This window comes from Mastacembelus armatus, chromosome 23 (genome assembly GCF_900324485.2).
Source record: "Mastacembelus armatus chromosome 23, fMasArm1.2, whole genome shotgun sequence".
In the NCBI taxonomy this organism is placed as follows: Eukaryota; Metazoa; Chordata; class Actinopteri; order Synbranchiformes; family Mastacembelidae; genus Mastacembelus; species Mastacembelus armatus.
The window spans coordinates 5,189,067-5,204,636 of NC_046655.1; the positions used below are offsets into that span (position 1 = coordinate 5,189,067).

The window sequence follows — 15,570 nt, forward strand, 5'->3', positions numbered from 1 at the left end:
AGTTTTAGTATGTGACTGTTAGCTAATATGTAGTTAGTTAGCTGAGTAACACACTTAGACAAGATATAGCGTTAGCTAATGTTAGCCACCAAGCTAGACCCTGTTCAGAGTAATGTTACTGCTACTATTTAGCTTTGTTGAACTGATTATAGTGTCAATGGGGGACAAGTACAAAAGATACTTTGTTACCTTGGTAGATTTCAGAGGTCTTTGCGTCCTTGGCACCAACTTCACATAACTCCAAAGAACTGTAAAACGTTTGTGTACATTCAAAAACTGTAATTATTGCAAATGATTGCATACTGTACTGTGCAAGTACAAGATAAGAACTCAAATAAACAGGTTAATGAAAATATTTAAAATGTGGTCACAGAGTGGGAAGCCAATATCACAAATATGAAAGGAATGGAGTACTTGTTGGTACATGAGTACAAAAAGTATTTATGTGTTTTAAGCAAAATAATATACATGACACGTTTTTGTCAAGGTGACAACATGGTTTAGGATTAGGGTCAAGGTTGGGGTTAGACAAGCAGTGGTGGAGTAAAATGTAACTCACTTTCCTGAAAATAAAAACAAATGTCTGTGTGTTCAGAACTGAACTGATAGTTTTCATCCTGTGACGGGGAAGCAATTTATTCTCCTGGTCTCTCTCACCATTCCCACATTCATCTCAACATCCATACTGCTCCCTTTACCAGCTCCCTCACTCCTCCTTCAACAGTCTTCACATAAACATGAATCACAAAGATTCAAGGCAGTAGCAGCGATGTAGCTGGTTCTTCATTCTGAATGATTTGATCTTGAGTGAAACTACAACAAATGAACCATATACTCTTCCTTCTCTCTCTCTCTCTCTCTCTCACTCACACACTCACGCACTCACGCGCACTCACACACTCACACACTCACACAAGCCTTCAGTCTTGTTGGCTCAGTACTGAGTGAGCAGGTGAAGTGCCAGGACTTCCATCTATTCACAGGGGACTGTTTCTGAGTGCACATGAGTTTGAGTAACTTTCTGGATAGTTTTAAATTCCAGCTTTTGGTCTAACTTCCACCAAAATGCCAGGGTACGCTCTGCTAAGTGGCTCCTTTGTGACAGCAGACTATTTGGTGTTTGCTCTCATGCTGTTAGTGTCCGCTGCTGTCGGGGTCTACTATGCCTGGACAGACAGGGACCAGAGGAGCTCTGGGAACTTTCTAATAGGGGGTCGCAGAATGACGGCCCTGCCTGTCTCCCTGTCCCTGACAGCCAGCTTCATGTCAGCCATCACAGTGCTGTCCAACCCAGCCGAGGTAAGGTTATGGCAGAGTCCCAAGGGTGAAATGTGAAAACCATCTCCTAAAATGTCACTTTGTGTCCAGTTCAGCCTGCAGGATGTATGTTTTAAATGCAAAAAGAGCTTCGAGCTTTTATGGCTTTACAATGTTGGCTTGCTACTCTACTGTCCATATTGTAATTTGTATGCTATTTTTATTTTGGTCAAATATTATGCTCTGACAGCTTTTCTAAAATCATAGAAAATATTACTAACTCTCACTATCCCTTAGGTGTATCGCTACGGTGCCAGTATTGGATTTTATATTATCGCCTTTGCAATGGCAGTGCTAGTCACATCTGAGGTCTTTATGCCAGTCTTTTACAGGCTGACCATAACCAGTACATATGAGGTGAGTGTTCAGATTAGGATTTGTCATTTTACAGTCTTCTTATTGTTTTCTGTCATCTCAGTGTTTAATGGATTTCAGATGTTTTGCAGTGCTGTGGTTGTGCAATGTTTGACTGTATTCATAAAGCATGTTGTTTGTCTTTACATAGATAGATACTAGCTGTTAACATGAGCACTGAGCTGACACCTCTGTTGTTATTAACTGAGAAGGCTAATCTAGATGTCTGAATGTGTAGCTAAGCATAACCAAAGTGCTAACTAAAGAGTAACCAAATGTTCGCCTGTGTCTACTCAACTAAAATAATTTTCTCCTGACATCAGTGTAAATTGGCCCAGGATTGAATTAAAGGGTAAATCCCAAAATCATCAGCGGTGTTTCCAGTGTCCCCTGGCCAACAGAGATGTGATATTACACCCCTCCTACCAAAAATTTGTGATTGCTCAATACATAGCACTTACAGATCCATCCATTCATTATCATTTTAGGTCTCAGTTGAATAATACTTGATCTCAAAGAGTCTTTTTGGTTGCAAAGAAAATCTGATTTCAGTAGCAAAGGTTTGTTGTATTTGACTGCAGAATTAAAAAACAAAAAAAACAAAACATCTTTACTGAGTCAGGTAAAGGTGAGGTGTTTTGGGAAGTGTAGGTCAGAGCTGTTGCTCTACAGCAAACGTTTCTTCTTTAAACAGCATTTGTTGGTGTGGGTTGTAAGGGCCTGCAGGTCTGCAGCTTTCTGCACACAACACCAGGAGCTTAGTGCACAGCAGTGGGTATCGCTCTATTGTAACATCTGTTAATTTGTTATTGAAAGCGCTGTCCTAGTAGTGGTATGTTGGGTTGTCTGTAACACATTAAATATTTTCTGCAAAGAGTTAATGTGATTTTGAAATGACAAACAGTAGTTTTGGAGCAGACATGAGAAATGGTACAAGGGTAATATACAGTATTTATATTGTCTGTTATCTGTCTGGGTCATCCCTTCACCAAGTATCTGGAGCTGCGTTTCAACAGAGCAACGCGTCTGATGGGAACTCTGCTTTTCATTGTGCAGACAGTGAGTAAGAAGCCAGTCAACACATAATACCATGTTTTAAACCTCTGTTTTTCAAACCACAAATCTGACAAACTGTGGTCAGTTATTTTGATGTTATTTCTCTCTTTGTTCAAAGATCCTCTACACTGGAATCGTCATTTATGCCCCAGCCCTGGCTTTAAACCAAGGTATGTTGGTTTCAGTCCACGGACTCGGGTTACACAAGGGCACTTAAAGCTGCATGACATTCCTGTTGACTGACTGTGCTGTCCTCCCCTCTCTTCCCAGTGACTGGTATGGATCTGTGGGGTGCAGTCATTTCCACAGGTGTGGTCTGTACCTTTTACTGCACTATGGTACGTAAACATGCTTAAATGAGTTCTGCTGTGCACATAATCAGAACAGAATACATTTCTTACTTGTTTATGGCAAGTACTTACTTCACTGTTTTTGTCTTTGAACTCCTGGATTATTCCTGGGCTATGTTATCACAGGGTGGTCTGAAGGCAGTGGTGTGGACTGATGTCTTTCAGGTAGGCTTCTGGATAAAGAAACAACATAATGAGTGGTCAGTATGATGCCACAAATACTAATCTGTCAGAATTGTAAAGGATCTTACAGTGGAAACAAATGATGAAGTCATGTATCTCTGTGCATGCATCACACCTTTTTGTGGTTACAGTACACCAGTGGTTTTGTGGTGTACCGATCACCACGACATATTACCCAAATTTTACTCAAAACAGCAACGTCTTGGTTCATGTTTTAGAATAATAAACAATACATGAAATTAATTGAGAAACCAATCCTGAAATTATTTACATCTCCCCTCCAGCTTGGTGTCATGCTTGGAGGCTTCCTGTCTGTCATCATCAGATCTGTGGTTTTACAAGGTGGAGTCTTCCCCATCATTTCAGACACACAGCAAGGAGGGAGACTCAATATTTGGGAGTGAGTATATATCGTGATACTGCATAAATCAACGTGACTAAATGCGAATGATTTGATTCTGTCATTCCTGCATTTGGCCACTGTGGGGCAACAGTCAAGCTGCATATGCATTGAAACGTTCAGACTTGCACCTTGTCTCTCTCCACGGTGCTGAAACATCTCATCCCAAATTGTGTCCTAAATTTAAAGCAACAACTCTACACCGATCGCATCATATAAGGTCACATGACCGCCTCATATAAAGGTTCTTGAAATGCAACCAAGCAATGCAGCAGTTTATTATTGAATTAAAGGAAGGCAAAAGATTTATTATTTGATGAATGATAAGTTTTACTGCTGAACAAACAGTCCTCATTTTCTTTTCCACCAGTTTCGATATAAACCCCCTGAGGAGACACACTTTTTGGACCATAACCATTGGGGGGACATTTATTTGGGTCAGCATCTATGGGATCAACCAGGCCCAGGTTCAGAGATATAACTCCTGCAAGAGCCTCATCCATGCTAAACTGTGAGTCCTTTTTACTGCCAGACCACATGACAGGTGTAACAAATCTTTGTGATCTCAAAGGGAAATGTCACAGTAGCCCTACTAGTTTCCTATTACAACATGTATGATTTTTAGCTTTTCATTTTGTTTAATATTCTCCCATGTTTTAATGTTTGTTTGAATGTGTGTCTGTGGATCTTCCTTTTCCCAGATCACTGTACACCAACCTGTTAGGCCTGTGGTCCATCTTGCTGTGCTCCGTGTTTGCAGGAATGTGCCTTTACTCAGTCTATAAGAAGTGTGACCCATGGACAGCTGGTCTAGTTTCTGCTCCTGATCAGGTATGATGGAGAGCAGCATAGCAGAGCAGTTGCTGCGATCAGTGCTTTAACAAAACGCCTGGACAGCCTAAAAAAAGAGTCATTAGGGAAAAAATCCAATAATTAAGATTTTTCTGGAAGTTTTCATCATATGAGCCAAATGTTAGTTTTGTGAGTGATCCAACATAAAGCTCAGATGCAAGTGGCCCCAAACAGAATTCACCTACTGCCTCTTTTTAAACAAACTAGTCAGATTTATACATTGTGTGACCCCAGTCCTCCTAACGATATCTGCAGTATACTGTCACACCCTCTCTGTAGTTGATGCCTTATCTGGTGATGGATATCTTGGGAGACTATCCTGGCCTTCCTGGACTGTTTGTTGCAGCAGCCTATAGTGGATCTCTAAGGTGATTACACAATATTGCATTTATCTAACTTATACTAAAGGCTTACCTTTAGGTATGAAGTATATTAATGTAAAGCTCCACTTTCACCATCATTAACTATCCTTTCATTTAAAAGTATCCAATATTTAAAGTGAGGTAAGCTCAAACATTGGGCTCAACTTATGACAATGTATTATTTAAATTACATATATTATCAGTTATTGCAGAAACAAGAGACTAGCAAGATGAAAAGTGGAGGATGTAGCTTACTGTTACAGAAACAGGCCTACTCATAGTCGCTGTGAGGAAATCTAGGCAAGAACAGGAGGTATGGTCAGAGTCCAAAACAAAGTGGATTACCAACTGGAGAATGTGCTGTAAACCTGACTCCAGGTGCGTCAGAGGAGAAGACAAAGTCCAAGAAACATGCTGAGTCAGAAACATTTAGGTAAATCTATAAACACGCATCTATAGCATGCAAAAGCCAGAGGCCAGAAACAAGCAAAACAGCACAGTCTGAGGAGCTGATGGGGTTGAGTGGAAACAGGTGTGGAGGTAAGGAGGGTCAGGTCACTGAGGGCAAAGGGCAAGAGAAGGAGTGTGGGGACATCTGGTGGCTGGATGAGGGAATCTCCATTAACAATAAAAAGGAAAGAGTTCTGACACAGGAACTGTGACAGATATTTAACGCACAGTTGTAGTTTTGTGTACCCATGTGCAAAGTGTCTGGACAATGGTTCTTCTTTGAATAAATTGCTGGTTTGTGGTTTTGTTTTGTGTAGCACGGTGTCTTCCAGCATCAATGCGCTGGCAGCAGTGACAGTGGAGGACCTGATCAAACCGTGCACTAACATGTCTGAGAAACACCTTTCCTGGACCTCAAAAGGACTCAGTAAACAGATTGTCCAACCATACTTCAGCTGATTACATTGTCATGTGATCACTAGTACAATTAGATGGAAGATAAGATATAAGGATTCTCTGTGTGTTTGCAGGTCTACTGTATGGGGCTTTATGCATTGGAATGGCTGCACTGGCTTCACTCATGGGAGGGATTTTGCAGGTAGAGTGGAGCTGTTAGCACATGAGCACCATAGAGCCTGGTTAAACAAAGACAGAAATACTGAGGAATGTATATAATTGTTAATAATTATACTAGGTTTGTCAAGCTTTCACTGGAAGCAGAGGTTTATGATTTATTACAGGTATGAACCCTGGATGAGTGATATATACCTCTTTATACAGGCAGCTGTCAGTATATTTGGGGTCACTGGAGGACCTTTACTTGGTCTGTTTACACTGGGTATCCTCTGTCCATTCGCCAACTCCAAAGTAAGTCTGGCCCTATTTAAACCGTCATCGATCCAGCACTGTAAAAGTATTTTCCTCTGATGCTCAATTTAGGGATATCATTTTCACATCTTACTGGCTATATCAGGATAAAGTTAAACGATGTATCCTATAACATTTTGAGTAATCTTAAAGTACCAGGTATTTTTCCAAATAACATGTAGCATTTGCTTGTTTACCAGCACTTTTGAAACTGTTAAGAAAAGGACATTTGAAAAGAGAATAAAATGTCTTTGTAGGGAGCTGTGTCAGGTTTGTTGTCAGGGTTGGTCGTGTCACTGTGGGTGGGCATCACAGCCCAGATATACCCTCCCTCTCCTGAAATGAGCCGACCTCTGTCGTTGACCACAGAGGGCTGTAACCTCACCACTGTAGACAGCCTCAACTGGACCTCCACTACTCTGCCACCACAACCAAGCAGCATCACCACAGTACACGGGTAAGTATCTGACTGACTGGTTTGATACTATTATATATTCCCATGTGGACTAAGGAGAGGCAGCATGAGAACTTTTGTAAGTTAAGTGTTGCATTGAAATAAAGTAGTGACATTGGGGAGGAGAAATAAAAAAAACTATTTTCTCCCACCAGTAGACCTCTGCTGGCAGAGAGCTGGTACTCTTTGTCGTACCTCTACTTCAGTCCTATTGGAACTGTAATATCTATCAGTGTGGGACTGATGGTCAGCCTGTGCACAGGTACATATTATAAAGAAATATATCAGAGATTATTTTAATTTTCAGTGATTATAATGCTATATGATGCCCTTCTCAGGAGGCTGTAGGCTGGGGGTGGAATCGAGGCTTACTCTAATGAAAGAGGACACAACTGTTTATCACCTATTCAGGTTTTTTAAAGACAGAGTAAGTGCTCTGCCAGCAGTGACCTGGTGTTAAATGCTATAATAACACTAATAACAGCTACTGACATCTGCTTTATGCTCTTCCTTCTTCAGGTCATCAGAACAGGAAAGCTTGACCTAACAAAGGACAGAGAGAATAACTTTGGCAACACAAATCCTGATTTCTATGATGTTGAGCTGGAATTTGCAAAAAGCAACATTCCTACGTGAAATGCAACTTGTATGTGTTGTATTATTCTTGATTAAACTGAAGGGTTTTTTCTATGGTCTGTAGCGTCAATGAATAGTCTGTCTTAAGTTAAGTGTACATGTTCTGACACACCCTTTGAAAATGAGCACTACATGAACTCTCCTGATAAAATATTAAACCTGGCATTTGTGCATACTGTTTGGAGAAAAAGTACCTAATGTGTGTGAGCGTGTGTGTGTGCAGCATGTTCACTCGATGTACTGCTGTGAAAATTCTGAGAACACACACGTTGTGGAGAAAAAGCTTTTGTTTATTTTCCTGAAGTCTAGTGTCAAGTTAGAAGGTGAGGCACCAGGACAGGGGCATCTGAGTGCTGAACAGCTCACTGAACAGTCTAAATCATTCTCTGGAGAGTTCTCTACTCTGACTTCAGTCAAGGATGTCAACCAACTCTCAGGCGGACAGCTCCCTCGGGGCAGCAGACTATGCTGTATTAGCTCTCATGCTGGTCGTGTCCGTGGGCATTGGACTCTACTACACCTGGGTCAGTAGGGGGCCAAGGGAACTCCAAGGAATTCTTAACTAGTGGACGCACACTGACATCCCTGCCCGTCTCCATGTCCCTGACAGCCAGCTATATGTCATCCGTCACGCTGCTGTTCAAACCAGCTGAGGTACAGTGGCTTACTGCACTTCCCTCGTTCATGATTGAAGTGTCACATTCTGAATTTCCCTTCAGGGATTAATAAAGTATATCTTAACTTACATTTACTGTACATATGTCCAAATCTAAAGGGTGCTAAAACAGCAAAGAGGTATATGTGTCATTAACATCAGAGACATTTAGAAGTCTGCAATATCTGAAGACTGTGAGACATCTGGAGAAAAGACAGTGTAGCTGTTTGAGCCAATGCAAGTTTCACTTTAGGCTCATGAGTTGTAACAAATCAACAACCAAAATCAATTATAAAAAAACAAAAAATGGATTTATATTTAAAGTACCAATCCAATTTACAGCTGAGTGAAAAGGTTTGCATCTCCAAACTGTGAAATGAATGTTTGCACTGATATTTTTTATTATTTTACTATAACTTTCCTTTAATACTCTGCCTTTTTTTTTTTTACTTCTGATGATGGCTAGTACATTTGTACTACCTCACTATGTATTAAACATTATGTTAGTTTGCATCCCCCTGCTTTGAAAAGGCAAAAATAGCACTAAATTTTCACCAACTTAATTATGACTATTTAGTTATGGCATTTGCATGTTTATTTTCACTCACTGTGTGCTTACTTTGTGTTTGGCCATTTCATGGAAAACTTTGTGAACTTAAATGACACCTGCTCTCTAGGTGTACTGCTACTCTTCTTTTTCTGAAATAACTCTGGGTTAATCTTTTTATTATCTAATCTGTGTGTCTGCATGTGTGTACTTGATGTTCTACTTGTTCTTGGCTTGTCCACTTGTAAGAGTCTGGAATGCTGAAACAAGGACACAAATATACATATAGAAGGTTAACTGTGATTTCTAATGGGTACACAAAGAGCCTGAAATAATACAAATGCTATTGCCTGGTTACTAGGGAGTTACTTTGTAACAGATGACATCTGCAATTGAAAGAGAAAGTTTACCAGGAAGAAAAAAAAGCTTAAGATGCAAAACAGCAGCATAATTTTACAGTGACATCGAAAGAGAATTGTAAAAATACTGTGTTCAGGGTTGAATATTATACTTGAAATATATTTTAATGTAATTGAGCACCTCGTCAAAAATGAAAAATAATCCAAGCAAAGGCAGTGTTATTATGATAATTTCAAATAACCTTTTCAGAAAACTTGAGATGATTTTCTTTCCTAGATTTTATAATAACACAGGACATCATTGTTTAAAAATATCTGTACATTGTTGCAACATTTATTTGTAACAGCACATTAATACATATCCATGCACACCTGCTGTTTAAGAAAGTTGACCGGGATGCGTCTACAAATACGTACACTGAAAGCCCTGACATTTAGGTCCGTCTGCTACCTGGGTGGTTTAATACAGATCGGGGGGTGTCTGCAGTTGGATTATTTATAACTTAATAGTCATGATCTGAACATCCATTTCAAATTTGATGGTGAATTAAATCACCTGATGAAACCTATAATATGGACACACATAAAGTTTTTGTAATTAAAAACACTTGGAATGATCATTGTCATGTCCTGGCACTTACAGAGGCATTGTGTTTCTTTTATATAAGGTTACCTGTTGTTTTTAAAGTGTTATGTGTACTGTAACTCATCAACAAAGGTGTGTAACAGTAAACTATGACATAATGTGATCAAATAATCACACAGATTGCACCTTTATACACTTTCTGTACAAGTATATAATTTCAGCATCAGAAGAATATTGTGGTGTTGTGTATTATTATTTATCTGGTTCATAATATCTCTTCTTCATGGCTCTGTATTTCCTGAGGAAGTAGAGAGCCTCTAGTTCCTTGATGACAAAATCGCCCCGAGCCACCAGCTTCTTGATCTTGTCGGGGTCAGTCACGTCCTTGTTCTTCATGAAGGCTGACTTGAGGCGCTGTCTGAAATAAGCTGATCCCTGGGGATACTCACGGCCAAGGTACAGCAGCTTTAGCGGGATGAAAAACACACTAAAAGCCTTTGCGCAACACAAAACACAATAAACAGACACGGACTTATATACATTTACTTACATTTTTGTAAAGTCTGATGACCTCACCCCTTAACGGGTTGGCCATGTCAGAAACGAGGTCCCCTTTCACGCTTCTGGAACAAAGGAAAGAGAAACTGTTCGTTGTTTGGAAACATTCTGTGATCAAATATATTAGTATTTAAAGAAAACATTTAATAAAACGTTAGCTAAAGGCGATCCGAAGTGGACACAGTTACGTTAACATTAAAGAAAACAAGTCAAACAGCACAATTAGCTGCTTAGTCAGTTTTAAATGAATAGTTAGCTTCCTCGCTAACTTTTACCATCCTACATTTATCTCAAACGCGACCAACAGCCACATTAAACACTGTATTCATATTTACCTGTGTTATTTTGCTGGGTACATTTAGTCAGGCTAATGAAGTTATTTGTCCTTTTCAGCTCGTCCTTCCTTTGACTACAGTGGACCGCGCGGTTGTACGCACAATCGTATGTCGTTTTGTTATGTCGCAAATAAAAACAGATAACTACGCATGCGTGCTTGTTTCTATGGTGACTCGGACGCTGGAGAGTTTTCCGTTTCAGCATGGTGAGTTTTTAGCTTAGCAGTCTTAATTTCGATTAAAATGCCACAGTTTGGCCTTAAACATCACATTCAAAGGCTTTAAACGACAGAATGAATCATTTCACAACCAGCATTTCAATTAGGTCGCTACGCAGTTTAGTTATAGCGTGAGTTAACGCAAACAATGAGAACCTCTCATTTCTCTTCCTCTTCTCTTTCCTCTTTATACTACAGTTCAATTCGTGCTCTTGTGTCTTTAATTATGGTTTAAACCATGTCATTTTTAACCTTCTCTCTATTTTCTCCTGTGAATGATAGCCGCCGAAGAAAACACAGGTATGAGCAAGCGAAGTCAGTACACTCTCTTTAGTTAGCTACATTTTGATCTTATAATCATAGTTATGCAGACAAAACAGTCAGCCATAGAGTGCATAGTACCCACCTAGCCATCCCTCAGCCCTTTTACCCTGTTGAAACTCATGTGTAACCTTTTTTCTCTCGTTTGAAGTCAACCAAAAAGGGAGCTAACGCTAAACTGTCCAAGGCTCAGAGGTTAAGGCAAGAGGAAGAAGAGAGACGGCTGAAAGAAGAAGGTAAAAAGTTGATCAGAGATCTGTCTCTATTAAAGTAAAATAAAGTCATCTGTTTGGCACTTCTGCTTAAGCTTCTATTCAGGAATAAGAGAGATTGCTGTTGTCTTACTGGAGGATATGTATATAGGTACTGCATGTATTATATGCTTTTGACTTATAGAGGAAGCACAGCTGCAAACAGAAAAAGAAGAACAGGAAAGACTGAAAAGAGAGATAAAGGAGAAGGAGCTAGAAAGACTTGAATTAAAGGTAAGATGTCCCTATGAAATATCATACCATATTTGTCATGTCCCATAACTGTGATATGCATTAAGCTATGGGTTTTTTTTTAAAGATACATTCAGTCTCATACTAATCATGCTTACTGGAAACCAGGCCTGTAAAACCTATAATAGACAAACCCACAGTTAATGTGGGTTTGACTGTACTGACAGTGTTGGTGTGTGTCTGTTGCCAACAGGACAGAGAGCGCAGAGAGGATGAGCTGAATGAACTCTGCCATCTACTGGAGGAGACTCATACTGCATTAGCCAAATGGAAAACTGATGCTGTGGAGAAAGCCAAGGTTTGTGGTCCTATTACTTTGAGTTATTCAGTGAAAGTGAGACTTGTCAAAAAGCAAGCAGGATGCCTGACACGTGTTGTATAATCACATGAGATGAAATATCCTCATTAAGTGTTAATATATTCCCTGCAAAGCTTCCCTTACAGATTTCATCTAGCTGATAACATGCAGTACTGTACGTTCTTTGTGTTCAGTGGGAAAAGTACATGCTTTGTGATGGCACCCCAGACCCCACAGTACAGCAGGAGAGGAACACATATATAAGCTTATGGAGAGACGACCCAGAGGTCAACATTACACCTGTTCTCAAGCAATGTAACCTCGCTGTGCAGGTCTGTATTTTACGTGTAGACATACATGTCTTTTAGTTAGTTGAACAGTTTTGATTATCAATAAATACATTAACTATCGGATATAAATATCAAATAGTTTCTTGTCATATCTTCCCAAAGTTTAGTTTAAGATGCAAACCTAATATAAATGTATGAATATGAGAAACAAAAATTTTTAGTGCCCAGAGCCACTGGTGGAAAAGGTACACATGAATATTTACCATTGTACCTCCTACTCAAAACAAGACAGCCTATTAAAACTGGGCTATCAGAACTGATCCTAATGAAAGAAATGTATTATCTTATGCATCCTAGTTTTATAAAATCTGAAAATAAATACATTTTGTTCCTTGTAGCTGGTTGAAGAGCTGGAAGGTCTGCTCATAGATGTTACAGATCCTCAAGAAAGCCAGAAGTACCAGGACACTCTCATAGATTTACAGGAATTAATTCATTCTAAGCACAACCTCACTACTGAAGAGATCCTTAAGGTACAGAATTCATAATTGTGTTTGCACATTGAGAAGCACTTTGGGACTGTGAGAAAGGACAGAATGTGCAAACATTGGTGTGATGGCTCCTTTTTTATGGATTGTGTGTCTTCCTGGTCACAGGGAGCCAGTTCAAACATCGACACCGAGACGGGCAACATGCAGACTGTGGTCAAAGACGACAACATTACACTGTGTCTCTGGGCCAACCTCAAGAAAAATCCAAGGTTTGTGAAAGAAAGAGATGAAATAGGTTATATAGTGTCTCTTATTATAGCTGGAACATTTATATTTACAACAAAATGCATCTATCTCAGTAGTCACTCTAATGGATGCATCCAGGTTTAAAGGTTTAACCTTCCATGAGACCAGCATGGGCTTTGAGATTCCCAAGCAGCTGGCTGTGAGTGACATCGCTGTAAGGATCCTCCACACACGCTATGACCACCTGTCTTTGCTGGCCAGGATGGCTCATCCAACAACACACACACCCAGCCAGAGGTCTGGTAGTGCTCTTACTCCTGGTAATACTTTTACAGTAATAATAATGTTGGTACCGCTGAGCATGTTCTTTCTGTTTTGTTTTGTTTTTTTTGCCTTTTCTCTTTGTTTGGTGTCAGGTCTCTAGCAGGTAGTGATGGGATTCCAGCAGACACAGATTTACCTGAGCAGGGAGAGACAAAAGTAGACATGGACGTGAAGGAAGACAATGAAGCACAGCAGCAAAGAGTGGATGAGGAGGTGCAGTCCATTCAAGGCTTAGAAGGGCGAAAGGTATGAAGAAAGAATGAGCTACTAATATGGGCTCCTAATTACTTCCCTTTTCATTCTTACTCTGTATGTTCCTCATAGAGTGCTGCAAGTCTGCAGTCAAGGAAAAGCAGCCCGCAGTCCACAGAAGGCCGAGCAAGCAAGATACAGACACAGATGGATGCACTAGGTGGTAGGACACTTCAACTGTAATCATAGTAAACTAAGTTTAAAAAGACAAAAATCCTTGATTTTGTTTTCTCTCTCAGCTGAGGGGGACTTGACCTCTCCCTCAGTGCAGCTCACAATTATGGACCAGGGTGAACAAGTCCAGGTGGTGGACTTGATGCAGTACACGCCTCTAGGTGGGGTCTTCTACTATGACGTGTTTCACCTCCCGCCACAAGCCCAGCAGGCAAATGGCTGGGAAATCAGACAGGTGACCAGAGAAAAGTTTCTGTGTTTGCTTCTGCGGCTTACATATGGCCCAGCTGTTGGTCCCTAATGTTGACCCCACTTTCTTTCACACAACACCCCCATAGATATTGAACACAGGGCTACAGGTGTTTCCTTACCCGACAGAGATGTCCAGTTTGGATGATGGTGCAGCACTCAGTTATCCTCTTATTGGGGTGTCTGTGATGCTGCCCGACACTGTTGTCTTTTTGGAAACTCCTCTAGTGGCTCGCTGGGATGCTGCAGGTAGGTACGGCAAAACATGCAGTAGTGAAATTTAAAAAGTGGACATGTCACATCATGTCCTGAAATACATTTGATAGTCACCTAATAGCCATGGACATGACATTTGGTCCTTCTGGTAGGTAAACAGTGGAGGATGGACGGTATCACTGATGTGTCTATTGAGAAGGAAGAGGCCAAGATATCCTTCAAGATGAGCTCCTTCCAAGCTTTTGTGCTAATGCAGGAAACCTATGCCAACTTTCCCTTCCAGAGCTGGGAGCTAAGGCCACTAGGTCAAGACTCTGCTGTTTTTACTGTCAACGGAGCACTCATCGATCTCAGCATCACCATCCAGGTAGGAAAGTTCAGGAAAGTTCAGCATGCTTCTAAACATTAGAAACCCACCTGATATTAATTTAGGTTTATGTGAATTTTAACAACAGGGTGACCAGTGTATGTTGGAGGCGGAGCAAGAAACAGGTCTCTCTCACCTGACAGGGAAGTGGATGAGCAGATCTACCCTGCAGAAAGCCATGCTCAATGCAGGGGTCAACATCTTTGTGAATGAGTACACAGACAAATATGTCAGCACCTGCTTCAAGGTCTGCACCTTCTACCTGTTGGCTTTTAGAATAGACAAACAGGAGCAAGGTTTCACATCTGAGCCAGCATTGCCTTTATTTGGTTATGTGTTGTGTTGCATGGACAAACCAGCACCTGAGTGTAAAGCTATTAAGAAACAGGAGATAATGAAGCCCATTGCCTTCCAACCATTATTTTTAAAGTGTGCATTGTTTAGTCTGGCAACACAGTATTATCAAAGTGCCAGTTCATTTACCCTTCCAGATCATATTATGCAACATTTGGAGCAGTCTTTTTGAGTGCAAAGAAATAAGTTTGGAAGTCTGCAGCCATGCAGTATTATACAACATGCTCTGTGGATTCTGTGCTGTTCAGGACCCACTTATAGAACATGCTGCCTACGAACAGATGGCCCTCTTCGCCTCTGCCTGCGCTTTCTCATGGAGCAAGTGGAATGCCAAATGTGGCACTGAGCATCTAGTCATCCAGGTATTCTTGCTTTTACACAGATAAAACACATTTTACCCCATTTTCTTGGAGACATGGAGTCACCAGGCACACGCCAAGGATTCATTTCCAAGCTGTGGCAATATGACCAACAATTAGGCGATTTCAGCAGAATGACAACCCCCCCCCCAACCCCACACAAAAGCAGATTTTACTTGTTTTTCCCTTTTCCTCTCAACAAGGTATGTGAACACCATGGGCCTGCCCCTGTGCCTAAGGACTCATGGAGTCTTTACCTGCTGGCTGCTCAGAGGAGTCTGAAGCTGGAAATTACAGAGAAGAGTGAAGCTTTTTCTACAGACCATTATCCTGGCAGTGAGTTTCACTCCACCTTTATCCACATGCTCCAGGTCAACATGAGCACTGATGCCATAGCTAAGACCAGAACATCCAATTATCTGTTTGTCAACACAGTACAGGGTCTACTCTGTGCCACCAGACCCCTGAGGTTTTCCTAAACATGTTTGCCATGAACTTTGTTGAATCATTTTTTTTTTTAATTCTAAAACTAATTTTTTGTTGACTAAGTTATAAATATTTTAAATGTACATTTGGATGCACATATA

General features: G+C 40.6%; 3 protein-coding genes across 7 annotated transcripts; 2 read left to right on the forward strand and 1 right to left on the reverse strand.

The window, feature by feature from the left end:
• The first annotated feature begins 917 nt into the window (after positions 1–917).
• Positions 918–7,882, forward strand: slc5a8 (solute carrier family 5 member 8). Of its 3 annotated transcripts, none has more exons than XM_026327303.1 (17): positions 918–1,299; positions 1,555–1,674; positions 2,665–2,730; positions 2,846–2,897; positions 2,998–3,065; positions 3,204–3,242; positions 3,545–3,660; positions 4,031–4,171; positions 4,362–4,491; positions 4,792–4,880; positions 5,642–5,751; positions 5,855–5,922; positions 6,105–6,191; positions 6,449–6,648; positions 6,801–6,907; positions 6,984–7,072; positions 7,165–7,333. In XM_026327303.1, the coding sequence occupies exons 1-17, from the start codon at positions 1,066–1,068 to the stop codon at positions 7,279–7,281; spliced, it is 1,833 nt and encodes a 610-aa protein (XP_026183088.1). In that variant the 5' UTR covers positions 918–1,065; the 3' UTR covers positions 7,282–7,333. The 3 variants fall into 3 exon arrangements, with proteins under 3 accessions (XP_026183088.1, XP_026183089.1, XP_026183090.1); XM_026327304.1 differs by having other exon boundaries at positions 6,804–6,907; XM_026327305.1 differs by lacking the exons at positions 6,801–6,907; positions 6,984–7,072 and having other exon boundaries at positions 7,165–7,882.
• A 1,221-nt stretch (positions 7,883–9,103) lies between these two features.
• Positions 9,104–10,454, reverse strand: lyrm5a (LYR motif containing 5a). Its single transcript, XM_026327316.2, has 3 exons — positions 10,322–10,454; positions 9,979–10,051; positions 9,104–9,893 (listed from the first exon to the last, which is right to left on the reverse strand). Exons 2-3 carry the CDS (start codon positions 10,021–10,023, stop codon positions 9,681–9,683), a joined length of 258 nt encoding a protein of 85 aa, XP_026183101.1. The 5' UTR covers positions 10,024–10,051; positions 10,322–10,454; the 3' UTR covers positions 9,104–9,680.
• dnai7 (dynein axonemal intermediate chain 7) lies at positions 10,375–15,543 on the forward strand. 3 transcript variants are annotated; one of them, XM_026327298.2, is made up of 17 exons: positions 10,375–10,527; positions 10,822–10,839; positions 11,012–11,096; positions 11,257–11,345; positions 11,557–11,661; positions 11,856–11,993; positions 12,350–12,484; positions 12,608–12,711; positions 12,827–12,985; positions 13,105–13,258; positions 13,337–13,427; positions 13,504–13,673; positions 13,777–13,936; positions 14,056–14,270; positions 14,359–14,517; positions 14,873–14,986; positions 15,187–15,543. In XM_026327298.2, exons 1-17 carry the CDS (start codon positions 10,525–10,527, stop codon positions 15,460–15,462), a joined length of 2,175 nt encoding a protein of 724 aa, XP_026183083.1. In that variant the 5' UTR covers positions 10,375–10,524; the 3' UTR covers positions 15,463–15,543. The 3 variants fall into 3 exon arrangements, with proteins under 3 accessions (XP_026183083.1, XP_026183084.1, XP_026183085.1); XM_026327299.2 differs by having other exon boundaries at positions 13,337–13,424; XM_026327300.1 differs by lacking the exon at positions 10,822–10,839 and having other exon boundaries at positions 10,489–10,527.
• Positions 15,544–15,570: the final 27 nt, after the last annotated feature.

Excerpts from the sequence above, each read along its gene's own strand:
- slc5a8 (XM_026327303.1), top strand. The coding sequence starts at position 1,066 with ATGCCAGGGTACGCTCTGCTAAGTGGCTCCTTTGTGACAGCAGACTAT. Across the intron at positions 1,300-1,554 it reads TGCTGTCCAACCCAGCCGAG|GTGTATCGCTACGGTGCCAG; the intron begins GTAAGGTTATGG and ends ACTATCCCTTAG. Across the intron at positions 2,731-2,845 it reads TGCTTTTCATTGTGCAGACA|ATCCTCTACACTGGAATCGT; the intron begins GTGAGTAAGAAG and ends CTTTGTTCAAAG.
- lyrm5a (XM_026327316.2), bottom strand. The coding sequence starts at position 10,023 with ATGGCCAACCCGTTAAGGGGTGAGGTCATCAGACTTTACAAAAAT. Across the intron at positions 9,894-9,978 it reads TCATCAGACTTTACAAAAAT|CTGCTGTACCTTGGCCGTGA; the intron begins GTAAGTAAATGT and ends ATCCCGCTAAAG.
- dnai7 (XM_026327298.2), top strand. Across the intron at positions 11,994-12,349 it reads AATGTAACCTCGCTGTGCAG|CTGGTTGAAGAGCTGGAAGG; the intron begins GTCTGTATTTTA and ends TGTTCCTTGTAG. Across the intron at positions 13,937-14,055 it reads GGCTCGCTGGGATGCTGCAG|GTAAACAGTGGAGGATGGAC; the intron begins GTAGGTACGGCA and ends TCCTTCTGGTAG.